The sequence below is a fragment of the Marmota flaviventris genome, chromosome 1, assembly GCF_047511675.1.
Source record: "Marmota flaviventris isolate mMarFla1 chromosome 1, mMarFla1.hap1, whole genome shotgun sequence".
Taxonomy (NCBI): domain Eukaryota; kingdom Metazoa; phylum Chordata; class Mammalia; order Rodentia; family Sciuridae; genus Marmota; species Marmota flaviventris.
The window spans coordinates 44,859,964-44,878,004 of NC_092498.1; the positions used below are offsets into that span (position 1 = coordinate 44,859,964).

At 35.0% G+C, this 18,041-nt stretch overlaps 1 protein-coding gene across 2 annotated transcripts in view; it reads right to left on the reverse strand.

Annotated features, from left to right (window-relative positions):
- Positions 1-2,785, reverse strand: part of Asz1 (ankyrin repeat, SAM and basic leucine zipper domain containing 1) — a 42,290-nt gene extending 39,505 nt beyond the window's left edge. The window contains exons 1-2 of one of the 2 annotated variants that reach the window (XM_027926424.3): positions 2,661-2,785; positions 2,151-2,250 (exon numbers count right to left, since the gene is read on the reverse strand). In XM_027926424.3, the coding sequence (XP_027782225.3) occupies positions 2,151-2,250; positions 2,661-2,777 (217 nt within the window). In that variant the 5' untranslated portion in view covers positions 2,778-2,785. The remainder of the gene's footprint in view (positions 1-2,150; positions 2,251-2,660) is intronic. The other variant, XM_071607665.1, reaches the window with a different exon arrangement.
- Positions 2,786-18,041: the final 15,256 nt, after the last annotated feature.

The window sequence follows — 18,041 nt, forward strand, 5'->3', positions numbered from 1 at the left end:
GGGAGAAAATAATACTTAACCATCTTAGTACCTACATAAAATGCTATCCCAACTGGTCACCTTTAACAAATTTTCTTCTTCAAACTACTACAACTGAAAGCATATGATGAGTTCAGAAAAAAAATCATTGTTTTTTCATTCTTTTCTTATTGATAGTACTGCTTGAATTGTGATAGTAAATGTAGAAAAAGGAAAAGACATGAAACAAAAATAAATAATGCATTTTGGTATAAAAATCCTTATCAATCATCACCTCTAATATTTAAATTATTCAGTTCTAGGTATAGTGTTTAAAACAGGTATTTTAAAGGAATAACAAAATATACTTATATAACTCAAAAACATTCAAAATAACACTACATTGTTTATGGATATATACATATATCATAAAAATATAAAAATTCATAGGAATAATACACCTCGACTGTAGGAAAAGTGGTCATCTGTGTGTGTGGGTGGAAGGGTGTTTCTATACCTTTCTTGAATATGTAAAATACTTCATGGAGAACTAAAAATGTTAGTAAATGCCTGTTACTTTTTTTTTGTACTGGGGATTGAACCCAGAGGCACGTAACCGCTAAGCCACATCCCCAGCCCTTTCGTATATTTTATTTAGAGACAGGGTCTCAATGAGTTGCTTAGGTCATTGCTAGGTTACTGAGGCTGGCTTTGAACTCATGATCCTTCTGCTTCAGCCTCCTGAGCCCCGGGGATTACAGGATTGTGCCATCTTGCCTAGCATGATTTCACTTTTAATTAAAGTTTTCCAATGGTATTGAAATATGTTTCAAAAAAATGAAATAAATTCAAAGGCAAAATAACAGAAATAGTTTTTAAAATGTTAAATAAGGAGAAGCAGGGTAAAATACCCCAAAACCAACAGTAATAGGGGTGAGAGTGGGGACAAAAAGGTATCTTTCTACCTTATACCTATATATTTTTTTTTAAATGTTTTCAGTTTTAATAATTAAAACCAAATTTCAAATGACTGACTAAAAACTTAGCGGTAGGCTCTTTCAATAGACTCAAAAACCCATATTTGCTACCAATCATATCCAGTCCTAATCCTCCAAGAGCCTCCATCACCTTCATTGTGCCTAGTCCCACAATTCCCAGGACAAATTTCCTTCTCTAAAAAAAAAAAATTTCTGCCTATTCTACTCCATCCAAAACTACAAACACCATACATATAGTCATATTAGTTATTCTGGTCTCTTTCTCCTTATTCAAATTTCATTCAAGTTCATTCTTCAAATAGAAACCCAAGTTCCACCATCTGTCCACCAAATCAAACATCTTTTTCATTTGCTAAGAATAATAACTAACATTTATATATTGTTTATATGTTCTATACCCTTAATTTACATGTTATCTTATTTTAATTATCTTTCCCCCAACAACCCTTTTTTATAAATGCATTCTCATGGTTAGTAATCAAAGATGGATCTGACTTGTTTCCAAAAGGTTTTAATTTCTACAAAAACCATGTATCATCTCTAACACTGAATAAAAATATTTTGCTATATACAGTCTCATCTATTTTGTGTGTGAATGTTTTGTAGCTATAACTAGATGGTAAATGCCTGCTATATCTTTGCATAATTTCAACCATTACAATCAACAATTTACATTTGTATGTGAAAGTAATTTTTAAAATATTTAATTCACAGGAGAGTATAATGGAACCCAGGACAGAATTCTGATGTTTTACATAAACAAACAGAAAGTTTAATTTTCCTAAGGAACTACAGTGAGTGGGCAATAAAACTGGAACAAATATCCAGGTTTAAATATTATTTTTTTAAGCTCAGACCTTATTCCACCGCAACAAAAATACAGAAGGAGGAAAAACCATAAAACTACAAAATATATAAATAGAAACAATTCTTGAGAAATGTAAATTACAGCCAAGTAAATGCTGAAAAACAAAAATCACTTCTTGAACGAAGTGGAAGAGCCGATGGAAGCTAATTAGGGTGGCACTCTCAATGTAAGGGCAAAGAAAATAAGGCAGACAGAACTCAAAAGAACAACTGATGTATTAACTATTGGTTGCTTTTTCGTTGGAAAGCAACACAAGCCTCCTGAAACCAGGAATGCTTGTGAACTTAGAAAACTGTGTTCAGCTGACTTTACCCCTTAACTCTCACCAGAATCTAGGAGTTCCTTCACTAAGGAAATATCTCCAGTGGTCAATGCTTTCTTAAACGTTTCATTCTTTTCTTCTATAGGCAACGGCCTTTTTAATTTCTAAAAAAAAAAAAAAAAAGCACAAAATGAAACATCTTTTCATTTCCAGTACATCAGGAAATTGTAATGTCTGATGAGGTACACGGTATGTCAGGGTTTTGGTCGACATATAACATTAGCAGCGAAGACTCCATGTCTAAAACTATCTTTAGAGGGAATGAACAATGATAGGTCCAAACCCAAGCAAGAAGCTCCATCCACAAGACAAAGCAGTGCATCCGATGAAAACCACATTTGGGGAACAAAAGGAAAATGTGCGGGTTCGATTCGGTTCAAACTCCCCAATTTAGAAACACAGGTAAAAAGGGAAACACGGGCAAGGAAGTTAGTAAGTTTCCCCGGGCTGGGCCTAGCCTTCGAAAGCCAGGAGCCAACAACAGCTGCTGTCGACACAAGGTTTCCTCTGCTACCTGGGATGCCCGGTCGAGGTACCCAATCTCCCAGCCGTCATCCTCGCTATCGCTACTCTCGCCTCCGCCCGCCACGGCCAGGCCCCGGAAGGGGCCCGCAGCAGTGCCAGCCGCCATGCCCGCCTGGACGCTCTTCCGGCGCCTGCGCAGTGTGTGCGCACAGGGATGCGCGGGAAGCGTTGGGAAGGAGCCACGCGCGAGCGCCTTGGCCTCTGGGCGCAGGCGCATATCTGCGCGCAGACCACACTTCACCTTGGGGTCTCGGACTAAGGGAGAAAAGGGGTGGAGATGGGGGTGGCAACTCTTGGCGTGTCCGCCAGATCAGCCAGGCTGACAGGATCCAGACCAGAACTTCCAATTCCTTTCAGGAATTCTCCCGCCATTTCGTATTTGTTTGACAAAGTTTTTGCTGGGCGTGGAATGCCCAGTTGTGGTTGGAGCCAAAGACGACCAGGCTTTCCTGGTCGTTCGCCATCCTCTTCCTATCCCCCCAGCCAAACCTGCTGTTAAACGTGTATACCCTGGGAGAGGACTCGTGTTGTTGGTGCGCCACCCACGCTCAAGATGCCTTCAGACAAATGCCAGCCAACAAGGAGCCAGGAGAAAGTTTTTTTTTTTTTTTTGCGGTGGGGGAGGAGAGTACCAGGGATTGAACTCGGGGGCGCTCAGCCACTAAGCCAAGTCCCCAGGACTATTTTGTATTTTATTTAGAGAGAGGGTCTCACTGATTTGCTTAGTGCCTCACTTTTGCTGAGGCAGGCTTTGAACTCATGATCCTCCTGCCTCAGCCTCCTGAGCCCCTGGGATTATAAGCCTGTGCCGCTGCCGCCAAGCTTCAAAGAATTCTTTACACTTCACTTGATCTCAGATTTAGAAACTTTAGACCGTGAGAACACTTGGCTGCTGTGAAATATAGATGCCCCAGAGGAAAAAACAGCCATGAATGAAGAGTGTAGGGGAACAGTGGATCCAAAGAGCTGGAAAGAATGAAAAAATTTAAACAACTGGACAGGAAGTAAATAATTCAAATAACTTCAGGTGAAAGAAGCCCGAGGTCAAAAACTTTTCCATTTCTAACTTCTTGATGGAATGTTGATAACACATTGATTATCTTGCCACCACAGAAAAGTCGATTCTTCAGGGAATAGAGCACATTTATGCACCAAGGTTATTTAAAAGGAAAGTAGCCTTGCACCGGTCTTTAAAAAGTTCTAAGCAGTATATTTTTTTTCCTTGAAGATTCTTTGTTACAAAATTTTGAAATTATTTACTTGAGGGATTCTCAAAGATAAGTAGTTTTAAGTAAGTTCTTTTGGGCTCACACTTGTCTTTCTAAATGCATTAATTCAGTACATGTTATGGATCACTAGATATAGCCAGGCACACCTAGGTTTGACTAGACAACATCAGACAAACCAAGCTCCCTCGTGGAGCTAACATTTTAATGAGAGACAGACAGTATGCAAATAAATTAGATTTCCAGATAGTAAGGGCCTTAAAGAAAATAAACTAGTGTTGCTCAGTTTCTGTAATCAAATTACTTAGATTGTTTCCTGGTGGAATCATTAGTTGTAGCTGTGAACCCTTGAGCAATTTACTTTGCTTCTGACTCAGTACCAGTTAACTTTTCTGTAAAATGGAGATGCTGATAATTTTCACCAAAAAGAATTGTTATGAAGATCAGATTAAGTAAATAGGCTTGGAATAGGGCCCATCTCAATGTAAGGTTAATAAATCCTAGCTGCTGCTGTTGTTGTTGTTGTTATTATTATTATTATAAGTTTAGATAGGGTAGTTAAGTTTGAAGAGGGTCCCAAATGACAAAGATTAGTTAGTCATAAAAAACCAGAGAGTAGAGCTTGCCTGGCAGTAAAGATGTCTAGGCAAGTCTGTAAGGCAGGGAAAAGTTGAGATCCAGGTTTAGAAACATAGTGGATAAATAAGGGCCCAAAGGGCAAAGTTTAAGGATGTACTCACCAGTAAATGCAATGAGGGCCCCCTTAAACTTTGTATCTCGGGCACCCTAATCCTTGCCTTTCTTGGAGCTTCATGAAGGGAGAAGTGTGAGATGAGAGGACTTTGTGCGCCTTAAGTAAGGAGTTTGGGTTTTACTGTTGTTTTATTTATTTATTTATTTTTTTATTATTTTTATTTTTATTGTTGGTTGTTCAAAACATTACATAGTTCTTGATATATCATCTTTCACACTTTGCTTCAAGTGGGTTATGAACTCCCATTTTTAGCCCATATACAGATTGCAGAATCACATCAATTACACATCCATTGATTTACATATTGCCATACTAGTGACTGTCGTGTTCTGCTACCTTTCCTATCCTCTACTATCCCCCCTCCCCTCCCCTCCCCACCCCTCTTCTCTCTCTACCCCCTCTACTGACCTTCATTTCTCCCCCTTGTTTGGGTTTTACTGTTAAGAGCTATTTATAAATGAAACATTTTTAAGCTAATGAAAGATGTGTCCTGAAAATGTGTGTGTGTGTGTGTGTGTGTGTGTGTGTGTGAGAGAGAGAGAGAGAGAAAGAGAAAATTTAAAGACATTCTTTTTTATAGAGAAGTCTTTTGGTTTGAACAGCTGGATAAGTAGTGGTATCATTTACTATGATGAGGGAAGATAACAGAATAAACTTGAAAATATAATGAGCATCTCAAAATTAATTCAAAACCAGACAACCAAGGGTAATTGTCAGGTGGGTGTTTAGAGGTAAAGAGCTCAAGAGAGCCTGTCTTGCATATATGCATTTGGGAGTTATCCACATACAAGTATTTTTTTTAAACCTTGGGATTTATCCAGCAAGAGCTTTTGTAAATATAGATTACATTATCCTAGAACTTATATGGAAAGGTAAAGGAACTAGAATACTTAAAACAATTCTGAAGAAGAATGAAGTAAGAGGAATTGCTGTACTTTATTTCGATATGTGTAGCTTTTGATTTAGGACTTTGTGATACAGATCAATGGAACAGAATGGAGAACCTAGAAATGGCACCATGCAATTACAGTATGGCTAATTGGACAAAGATGCAAGATCAATTTAATGGAGGAAGGGTATAGTCATTTCAAAAAGTAGTGCTGGAGCAATTGAATATTCATAGGTTAAAAATGAAAAGAATATCAACATAACCTTCATGCCTTTTACAAAATTAACTCAAATTGATCATAAATCTACATGAATGTTAATAGAAACGTTATTCATATTTTCCAAAAGCAGAAAACAACTCAAATATCCACTAATTGATGAATGGGTAATTAAAAGTTTTATATCCACATCATCTGTGTTTGTTCCCTATGGCCACTGATATAAATTACCATAAATGACATGGCTTATAACATCAGACATTTTTTTCTCTCACTGTTCTGGAAGGTAGAAGTCTGAAATCAAGGTGTCATCAGTGCCATGCTTCTTCTGAGGGCTCCGGAGAAAGATACTTACTTTCTTGTCTTTTTCTAGCTTCTGGTGATTGCTGGAGACCCTTGGCAGGCTTGTAGATGCATCACTTTAATTTCTGCTTCCCTTTTTACATGGCATTCTCTGTGTATCAAAAATTCCCTCTTATAAGAATACCAGTGATATTAGGGTATAGATTAGTGTATAGGATTTACCCTAATCTTTCATAACCACATCTTAACTTGATTACATCTGCAATGTCCCTATTTCCAAATGTCTCATTTATAGTTTCTAGGTGGACATGAACTTTTGGATGACACTATTCAATTCAATATACCATATATATCACTTAGCATAATGTTTCCAAGACCCATGTCATAATATATATCCATCTTATGCTGAATTATGTGTGGTATTAATTTCAGAGCATGATTTTATGAGGTAGCATGTCCAATTACAAGGTTATTATAATTGGGAAATAGAGCAATGGCAGGAAAACTGGAGAGGAGATGTTGCATTCAAAATTTATTGTGAATTATAATCAATAGGATTTGGTAATTAGATGTGAAGGCTGATGAGGAGAGAAGTTAAAGTAGATAATAAAATAACAAATAATAAAGAGGTGGCAAGAGCATGAATGTTTAAGGAACATTAATGTCCAGATAAATGTGGAGTTCCTCAGAGAGTCCTAGGCTGTTGGTTACACATAAGAAGTCATCTCCCTAAAAGGCAATGACATATTAAAGTGATGATTACCAAGAAAGAAAGAAGATGAGATTGGGGTCTGGGAATATATCCTTATGGGGATCTCTATTCCTTTAGGAAGCCACCAAAGGAAAGGGAGCAATACAAGGGGCTTAAGAAATAGTAATCAAATAAGCAGAAGATAAGGGAGAGATCAGTGCTTCAAAAATTTTGCACTGAATTATAACCCAAATAATATCAATAATAATGATAATATTCATATTATAGTGCTTCCTATATTTTAGTTAATATCCTAAGGGCTTTACCTATATTAACTTAGTTAACTTCACAGAATCCTATGGAAGTAAATGCTGTATCAATGTAACAGAAGGGGGGCTGGGGATATAGTTCAGTTGGGTAGAGTGTTTGTCTCCCATGTACAAGGCCATGGGTTCAATCCCTAGCCCTACCAAAAAAACAAAACAATGTAACAGAAGGGGAAATGAAGACACAGCAGGTTCAGTACTTTCATGTGTTCTAATGCTCCACTAAGCATTTTATATGCACTAATTCATATAATTTTCAGTATACTTTTTTCAGATGCCATTATCTCTCCATTTTACAGATAAGAGAACAGAAGTATAGAAAGGTTATGTAAACTGTCCAAGATCAGATAAGTAGGATAAACTGAATTTGTACAGGTTGTTTGGTTCTAGAGTTGTGCTCAGGTTTAACTTAGAAAGTGTAATGCCAGTGTAAGCACTCTGTCCTTTGGGGATACTTGTTTGTACCATTTTTTTGATTCCCACACTGTAGAGGGAAGCACTCCTTTCCAAAGATTTCATCTTCTTACTAGAAAACCAGACTCAGAATAAACTGTGATTCATTTACAGGTAAATCACAAGTTTTATTCCTGGACAGATAAGACATGGATAATTTGGTTTTGTCTGAAAACATTTGGGAATTTCCCAAGTGTGACTTCCTGGAATGGGTCAGAAAACCACCTACCCACTACATTAAAGACTGCAGTGTTCTGCTTGGTTCACTGATGACAGGAAACTGGTAGAACAAAGAGGGCAAGAAACCAGCTATACACAGGAGTAAATGTTACTCAAATTTAGGCTTTTCCTAGTTCTTGAGTTTGTTTTTTATTAACTTTTAAGCTTTGACTCAGACATTAGTGATGATTAGGTAATACAGTTCATTTTGCCATAACAAATGATGATGCTGTATTTCATGGGAACTTGTCTTATTGTCAGTTTTATCACATTTTCATAATTCTTTCTTATTTTCTATAGGAGTATGTATGGTATTATTTTCAAAATTTTGAAAATATCCTATGGGAATCCTAAAATCTTAATCTGGTATGAGTTTCAGTTGGGTTAATTCTCTCATTTGGAGATAATTTTGCAGGCATAAAATGGCAAAAAATACATATTTTTTCAATTATTAGAATTTATGTTCTCAAGACAATTAAGGTAAAAGATAAGCAATATCTTTTATGTTAATATCTTTTTATTATATACCATTAGTTGAGTCCATGAATACTTACTGTGCTGCTACTGTATTTTCTAGGCATCAGGGAACAAATTGTAAGGAAGACAGGTAAGATTCTTGACCTCAGAATATTTATAGTTTAGCCAGAGAACCAAATGAATAAGTATATTAAATATCAGGTAATAATTTCTATTAAGCAAAATTAGCAAGGTAAAGGGGATAGAGGGTAATAGAGGCAAATGGAAATTTAAAATAGGAATTCAGGGAAGGCCTCTCTTAGATGTATTCTTTTTTTTTTTTTAAAGAAAATTATTTATTTATTTTAATTAGATATATATGACAGCAGAATGCATTTTGATTAATTGTACACAATTGCGGCCCAACTTTTCAATTCTCTGTACACAATGTAGTGTCTCATCATATGTGCAGTCATACATGTACTTAGGGTAATTAAAACATTCCACTATCTTTCCTGCCCCCATACCCCCCCTTCCTCACCTTTTCCTAATCAAAGTTCCTCCATTTTTCCCATGACCCCCCCCCCCAATTATGGATCAGCATCTACTTATCAGAGAGAACATTCAGCCTTTGGCTTTTGGGGATTGGCTTACTTAACTTAGAATGATATTCTCCAACTCCATCCATTTACCTGCAAATGCCATCATTTTATTCTCTTTTAATTCAGAGTGATATTCCATTGTATATATATACCACTGTTTCTTTATCCATTCATCTATTGAAGGGTATCTAGGTTACTTCTGCAGTTTAGCTATTGTGAATTGAGCTGCTATAAACATTGATATGGCTGTGTTACTATAGTATGTTGTTTTTAAGTCCTTTGGATATAGACTGAGGAGTGAGATAGCTGGTTCAAATGGTGGTTCCATTCCAAGTTTTCTAAGGAATCTCCATACTACCTTCAAGATTGGTTGCACCAATTTGCATTCCCACCAGCAATGTATAAATGTTCCTTTCCCCCCACATCCTTACCAACACTTATTATTGTTTGTATTCTTGATAATTGCCATTCTGACTGGCGTGAGATGAACTCTTAGTTTTGATTTGCATTTCTATAATTACTAGAGATTTGAACTTTTTTCATATATTTGTATATCTTCTTCTGAGAAGTGTCTGTTCATCTCCTTAGCCCATTTATTGATTGGGTTGTTTGTTTTTGGTGTTAATCTTTTTGAGTTATTTATATATCCTGAAGATTAGTGCTTCATCTATGTGCATGTGGCAAAAATTTGCTCCCAAAATGTAGGCTTTCTCTTCACCTCATTGATTATTTATTTCTTTTGCTGAGAAGAAGCTTTCTAGTTTTAGTCCTTCCCGTTTATTATTTTTTTTATTTTATTTCTTTTGCTTTGGTAGTCTTGTTAAGGAAGTCAGGGCCTAATCAGACATGATGATGATTTGGGCCTACTTTTTCCTCTATTAGGCACAGGGTCTCTGTTCTAATTTCTAGATCCTTGATCCACTTTGAATTAAGTTTTGTGCATGGTGAGAGATAAGGATTTAGTTTCATTTTACTGCATGTGACTTTCCAGTTCTCCCAGTACCATTTGTTGAAGAAGCTATCTTTTCTCCAATGTATGTTTTCTGCTCTCTTAATATGATGGGAAATAATAAGGATCTGATTTACCATTACAAAAAATATCACTGGCTTGCAAGGAGAAAAGGCTATATGTATAGAAGCATACCAATCACATGAATTAGTTAATATAAAGAAAGATTTCAGGAGTTGGGTCTAGGGCAGTTTTAATAAGAAAATGTAAAAAGTACTTAGAATGTTGAAGTTAAGGTATTAAAACAAGAGTGACTTCTTATCTGCTTCTTTAAGGAATATTCTTAGATGAGAGCACATGCTAAATCGGTAAAGTAGAAAAAATTCACCTGGAATTCATGAAAATGGATGTTGGTTAAGGGTATCAAGTAATACAGTATGGAGAATCAAGTTAATAAAAGTGTTTGTGCTATGTTTGTTTCTTCAAATATTCTAGTAGGGAGCTCACAGTTGAAAATGGTTGTTGAAGAAGGATGCAGCAGGCTGTCAGTTATCTAATGGAGTCTACTTGTCAAATTCAGGATATTTGCATGTTCTATAGAGATAGCAGATAATAATGTCTAATAAGTTAGAAGTAGGATGATAGGGAAAGAGAGTTCAGGATGACATCCAAATTATAGACCTAAACAATTTGAAGAATGATGATTGTGTTCAATGGTGGAAAATGGATGAAAAAGCAGAGTTGAATATGTATGCATAGGATAAATTGGGCATTGAAAGTAACAGTACAAATTTAGAGCCAGGCATGGTGGCACACACCTATAATTCCAGTGGCTTGGGAAGCTGAGGAAGGAGGATCAAACCAGCCTTAGCAAAAACGAGATGCTAAGCAGCTCAGTGAGACCCAGTGTCTAAATAAAAGGAAAAAATAGGCTGGGAATATGGTTAAGTGTTCAAGTACCTAGTGGTTCATTTCCCAGTACCACCCTCCCCCCCAAAAAAAAGTGTACCAATTTAGACTTCATGATATAGAAGATGTTAATTAAATTCTAAAATGGATGTTAAATAGAAAGGTAGATAAAGATTCACAATTAGAAAGAATTGTTTCGTGGAATAAGTTTCTTTGATTTTGTTTCTTTCTTGTTTGAATTAACTAAATATTTACTTATTTACTTCACTTGTAAAGGCAACCTTCTTAGACTTTTTACTGTCTGTAGAATTTTATTTCATTTTATTCATTATTTTCTTTTGATATTTTTAATGTATCTCCTGCTGCCTTATAGATACATATGGTAGAAGACAGTCCTTAAGATTATGCTAACCTTTATTTAACCACAACATTATAATTGTAGACTCTGAGGAATAGAAATGGCTTATCAATACAAAGGCATTCTTGTGGTGAGAAACACTGCAAAAAATTGCAAGTTTAAAAACTGGATTAAAAAGCAACTAATAATGAAATTCTAAAAACTTATTTCAAAAATTTTCTTGAATACAGGACACTTTAAAATTAGTAATGTATTGATAAACACCAAGGAGAGCTCAAATATACAACTGGCTCTTGAATTAAAGTAGATACTAAAATATGGGCTTTTTGACAAATTATTTGCTACAAGAAATCAAATTAATCAATCAAGTATTTACAATGTATTCTAAATAATATTATAACTGTTGAAATTATAAGACAAGATATTAAACTAATATATATCACAGATTAATGAATAAAATTAAAAACTTAACTATGTCATTAACTGGAAAATTCATTTGGTTCTCTATCACCACATTCTGTATCTGCGGATTCAACCAACTAAAGATAGAAATTTTAAATTTTAAAAATTGCTTCTGTGCTGAACATGTATAGTCTTTTCTCCTCATCATCATTCTCCAAACAATATGGCATAGAACTTATTTATATAGCATTGTTATTGTACTAGAGAAAATAAGTAATTTAGAGATGATTTAAAGTATATCGGAGGGTTCTCATTTGTTTTATGCAAACATTATTCTATTTTTCATCAAGGAATTGAGCACCCACAAATTTTGGATCCAGGGAGTTCTGGAACCAGCCCTCCTTATATACCAAGGGGCAGCTATAATACTTGTAGCTAAAATGTATTTAGCATTTACAATGGCTGGGGATTATTCCACGCATTTTATATGTATTAACCCTGTATCAGTTAGGAATACTTTTAGCTGCAAGAAACAATATTCAATATTATTCACTTAAAAACAAATGGTTTATTTTTTCATGTTAAAAGAAGTCTGACAGCTTATATTGGTTCACTTCAATCATTTCTGTTAGTATTCCATTGGGTATATGTCCTGCACTTTGTTTATCTGTTTACCAGTTGATGATGAACACGTAAATTGTTTTCATCTCTTGGATACTGGGAATAGTACTAAAAATGAAACACGAGACTATAGGGGTCTCTTTGGCATAATGATTTCATTTTCTTTTGGTATATACCCAGGAGTGGGATTTCTGGATTTTATGGTAGTTCTGTTTTAAATTTTTTGAGGAACTTCTATATCGTTCTCCATGATTGCTATACTAATTTACATCTCCACCAATAATGTGATAGGGTTCTCTTTATATCCTTTATGATAAATTTTAAAATATGATCTGCCCAGATTGAGTCAGGAGGATATAGACAACCTAAACAGACCAATATCAATAGAGGAAATAGAAGAAGCCATCAAAAGACTACCAACTATGAAAAGCCCAGGACCGGATGGGTATACAGCAGAGTTTTACAAAACCTTTAAAGAAGAACTAATACCAATATTTTTCAAGCTATTCCAGGAAATAGAGAAAGAGGGAGAACTTCCAAATTCATTCTGCATGGCCAACATCACCCTGATTCCTAAACCAGACAAAGACACTTCAAAGAAAGAAAACTACAGACCAATATCTCTAATGAACCTAGATGCAAAAATCCTCAATAAAATTCTGGCGAATCGGATACAAAAAAATATCAAAAAAATTGTGCACCATGATCAAGTAGGATTCATCCCTGGGATGCAAGGCTGGTTCAATATACGGAAATCAATAAATGTTATTCACCACATCAATAGACTTAAAAATAAGAACCATATGATCATCTCGATAGATGCGGAAAAAGCATTCGACAAAGTACAGCATCCCTTTATGTTCAAAACTCTAGAAAAACTATGGATAACAGGAACATACCTCAATATTGTAAAAGCAATCTATGCTAAGCCTCAGGCTAGCATCATTCTGAATGGAGAAAAATTGAAGGCATTCCCTCTAAAATCTGGAACAAGCCAGGGATGCCCTCTCTCACCACTTCTGTTCAACATAGTTCTCGAAACACTGGCCAGAGCAATTAGACAGACGAAAGAAATTAAAGGCATAAAAATAGGAAAAGAAGAACTTAAATTATCACTATTTGCAGTTGACATGATTCTATACCTAGCAGACCCAAAAGGCTCTACAAAGAAACTATTAGAGCTAATAAATGAATTCAGCAAAGTGGCAGGATATAAAATCAACACGCATAAATCAAAGGCATTCCTGTATATCAGAGACAAATCCTCTGAAATGGAAATGAGGACAACCACTCCATTCACAATATCTTCAAAAAAAAAATAAAATACTTGGGAATCAACCTAACAAAAGAGGTGAAAGACTTATACAATGAAAACTACAGAACCCTAAAGAGAGAAATAGAAGAAGATCTTAGAATATGGAAAAATATACCCTGTTCATGGATAGGCAGAACTAACATCATCAAAATGGCGATATTACCAAAAGTTCTCTATAGGTTTAATGCAATGCCAATCAAAATCCCAACGGCATTTCTTGTAGAAATAGAGAAAGCAATCATGAAATTCATATGGAAAAATAAAAGACCCAGAATAGCAAAAACAATGCTAAGCAGGAAGTGTGAATCAGGCGGTATAGCGATACCAGACTTCAAACTATAATACAGAGCAATAGTAACAAAAACAGCATGGTACTGGTACCAAAACAGGCGGGTAGACCAATGGTACAGAATAGAGGACACAGAAACCAATCCACAAAACTACAACTATCTTATATTTGATAAAGGGGCTAAAAGCATGCAATGGAGGAAGGATAGCATCTTTAACAAATGGTGCTGGGAAAACTGGAAATCCATATGCAACAAAATGAAACTGAATCCCTTTCTCTTGCCATGCACCAAAGTTAATTCAAAATGGATCAAGGAGCTTGATATCAAATCAGAGACACGGCGTCTGATAGAAGAAAAAGTTGGCTACGATCTACATTCGGTGGGGTCGGGCTCCAAATTCCTCAATAGGACACCCATAGCACAAAAGTTAATAACTAGAATCAACAAATGGGACTTACTCAAACTAAAAAGTTTTTTCTCAGCAAAAGAAACAATAAGAGAGGTAAATAGGGAGCCTACATCCTGGGAACAAATCTTTACTCCTCACACTTCAGATAGAGCCTTAATATCCAGAGTATACAAAGAACTCAAAAAATTAGACAATAAGAGAACAAACAACCCAATCAACAAATGGGCCAAGGACGTGAACAGACACTTCTCAGAGGAGGACATACAGTCAATCAACAAGTACATGAAAAAATGCTCACCATCTCTAGCAGTCAGAGAAATGCAAATCAAAACCACCCTAAGATACCATCTCACTCCAGTAAGATTGGCAGCCATTAGGAAGTCAAACAACAACAAGTGCTGGCGAGGATGTGGGGAAAAGGGTACACTTGTACATTGCTGGTGGGACTGAAAATTGGTGCAGCCAATTTGGAAAGCAGTATGGAGATTTCTTGGAAAGCTGGGAATGGAACCACCATTGGACCCAGCTATTCCCCTTCTCGGTCTATTCCCTAAAGACCTAAAAAGAGCATGCTACAGGGACACTGCTACATCGATGTTCATAGCAGCACAATTCACAATAGCAAGACTGTGGAACCAACCTAGATGTCCTTCAATAGATGAATAGATAAAAAAAATGTGGCATCTATACACAATGGAGTATTACTCTGCATTAAAAAATGACAAAATCATAGAATTTTCAGGGAAATGGATGGCATTAGAGCAGATTATGCTAAGTGAAGCTAGCCAATCCCTAAAAAACAAATGCCAAATGTCTTCTTTGATATAAGGAGAGTAACTAAGAACAGAGTAGGGAGGAAGAGCATGAGAAGAAGATTAACATTAAACAGGGATGAGAGGTGGGAGGGAAAGGGAGAGAGAAGGGAAATTGCATGGAAATGGAAGGAGAGCCTCAGGATTATACAAAATTACATACAAGAGGAAGTGAAGGGAAAGGGAAAAATAATACAAGGGGGAGAAATGAATTACAGTAGATGGGGTAGAGAGAGAAGAGGGGAGGGGAGGGGAGGGAAGGGGGGAATAGTAGAGGATAGGAAAGGCAGCAGAATACAACAGACACTAGTATTGCAATATGTAAATCAGTGGATGTGTTACCGATGTGATTCTGCAATCTGTATATGGGGTAAAAATGGGAGTTCATAACCCACTTGAATCAAAGTGTGAAATATGATATGTCAAGAACTATGTAATGTTTTGAACAACCAACAATACAAATTTAAAAATAAATAAATATAAATAAAATAAAATGAAATGAAAAAAATAAACCTTTAATATATAATAAATAAATAAATAAATAAATAAAGATGTTGTGTCCACCAAAAACTGAAAGATAAATATTAAAACATTCTCCCTTTCTTTCTCTCTCTTCTCTCTCTCTCTCTCTCTCTCTCTCTCTCTTTAAAATATAAAAAAATTCATTAGACCACATTACCTTGCCATCACATCATACACTATTTATATTAGAAGAAATATTCATACATGAAGCCTACTAGTTATATGAGTTAGAACTGGATTTTTAAAAATGGAATTTGGAAATATTTTGGTATTCGCACAAATGTCCAAATTAAAATAAGGATACAACATCTAAAAATGTCATTAGAGAGCTTTTTTATGTCAATTTTATTTTTACATTCTTAGTGACAAAGTAAATGTAGATCAAATACAAGTTCCATTAGTAGTATTTATAATTGATTGAATGACCATCCAGAAGGGTCTGATCACTGGATCACTGTGAGCCAAGATAGAATAAGGATGGTCTATAGGTCTTTAGCTTGAATCCTCCCTGAACAACTTTTTCACCAATGCTTAAAATGAAAATCAATCACAATCCATAAAGATCCTGATAAACATGGATCAAATTCTACCACAATAAAATAAGGCAGGAATTCCTACACATTTTCAAAATTTACACAAGCATGAGATTCACAATGGTAACATTTTTGATAGACTTTGATGTTTAAGTAATTAGCAAACTCAAAATTAATCTATAGTGTAAACCAAGTTCAAAAATAATTTAACAATAGCTGTCTTGATTGAGTGCTCCATATGTGCTAAATCTACATTGAGCATTTTGCATATATTATAAAACCCCAGAATAATGCAAATTGGATCAGTAATTGGCTCATTTATTGCCAACTCTCATTCTTAAAAAGGCTGACCTAGAATTCTTTTTCTAAGGGAAGAAGATGAGAAAATGACAATCTCTTGATATTTTCAGACTCTCTTGCTACAAAATTTAAATTGTTGAGTATAGCATAAGTTTCAAAATCTTTATATTGTGTTTATTATAAATATACAGACTCATTAATTGTACAACATGGCAGTGCAACATATTTAAGTAATTGATATTTTAGACCAAATTGTAGGAATTATTTTTCATTGTAAAATTCACTTTTTTTTATGCCAGGGATTTAACCCAAGAGTGCCTATCCACTATATATATATATATACAGAAAAGTGTCCGATTGATATGTATGTGTTTTAATGAATTTTTGCATGTAGGGTGCAACCAAGTAACTATTACCAGATGAAGAAATAGAGTATACCAGCAAATCAGAAGCCTTCCTTCTGTCACTTTTTTCTCATTAATTTACCCTAAAAGAACTATTCTTACTTCTAAGACTATAGATTTGTTTTGCTGGTTTTTAAATTTCAAGTAAGTGAAATCACAGTATGAACTCTTTAGTTTCTGGCTTCTTTTGCTTAATTTATGTTTGTGAGATTCATCCATGTTGTTGTATGTAAAAGTAGTCATTTCATTTCTACATAGTAATCCATCGTTTATATGCAGTGGATACATTTATCCATTCTACTCTGTCAATATTTGGATCATTCAGTTTTTGCATTTTTTAGGGATTATCTAGAAGTTAAAAAATCTTTGTTATGAGATTTGCATATGTTCAGTTTTAGTAAATATTGTCACAGTTTTCAAAGGTGTTAGCATCAACTCATAATTTACATCTTATCAAGAACATATGGGAGTTCTAGTTGTTCCACATCCAAGATAATACTTAGAATTGTCAAGGCATTTGTTTTGCTTTGTTTTAATATTAGCTATTGTGTTAGGTAATAGTATCTCATAGTTTTAAAATGGTTTTCTGATTATTAATGATTTTAAGTACATTTTTATGTTTATTGGCAACCAAATGTATTTATTTACAAAGTACTTTTTCAGTTAATTTCATTTTCTGTTATAATGTGTGTTTCTTATTCATTGACTTTTAGGAATTTTTCACATATTCTAGATACAAGTCCTTTATGAGATAAAATATACTGCAAATATTTTCTTCTCCTCTGTGGGTTGGATTTCCATTTTATTAATGGTATTGCTTATGTGAAGAAATTCTTAATTTTAATGAAGTCCCCATGATTAATCTTTTCCTCTACAGTTAAAGTGCTTGTAGCTGTTTGGAAATCTACAAGTATCTTAAGGGTTTAATTTGGGCATTACTTCTCTATCATTTTGGCCTTTCAAGTCCTGTCTGCTAATCATCTTGAGCAGAGAGAAAGAAAGTTGGCAATAACATGGTGTTGTCTCCAAATATTTGAAAGGCTACCATAGGGATGAAAACATTTGACTTATTCTCCATAGTCTTGTGAAAGACGTAAGACCATAGCCTGAGAAGTAAATGGAGGAAGAAATAGTCTCCACATATAATTGGATGACTGTATTATCCAATGACAACAGGAGATTATGTGTTCTTCTCTCACTGGAAATGTGAAAGTACAGATTGATGGATTTTTGAGGGAGATGGAAACCATAATAGGTAACCTTTAAGCCAGTTTATTTGAATTTAAAGGTGTAGCTATAGTATGTGATATGAGACAGTATAGTTGCCTATTAGCATAGGTAACTAAACTTTTAGGGTTGAACTCCCATAACATAATTATTTTTCTCTTAATAAAATACATGAATAAACTT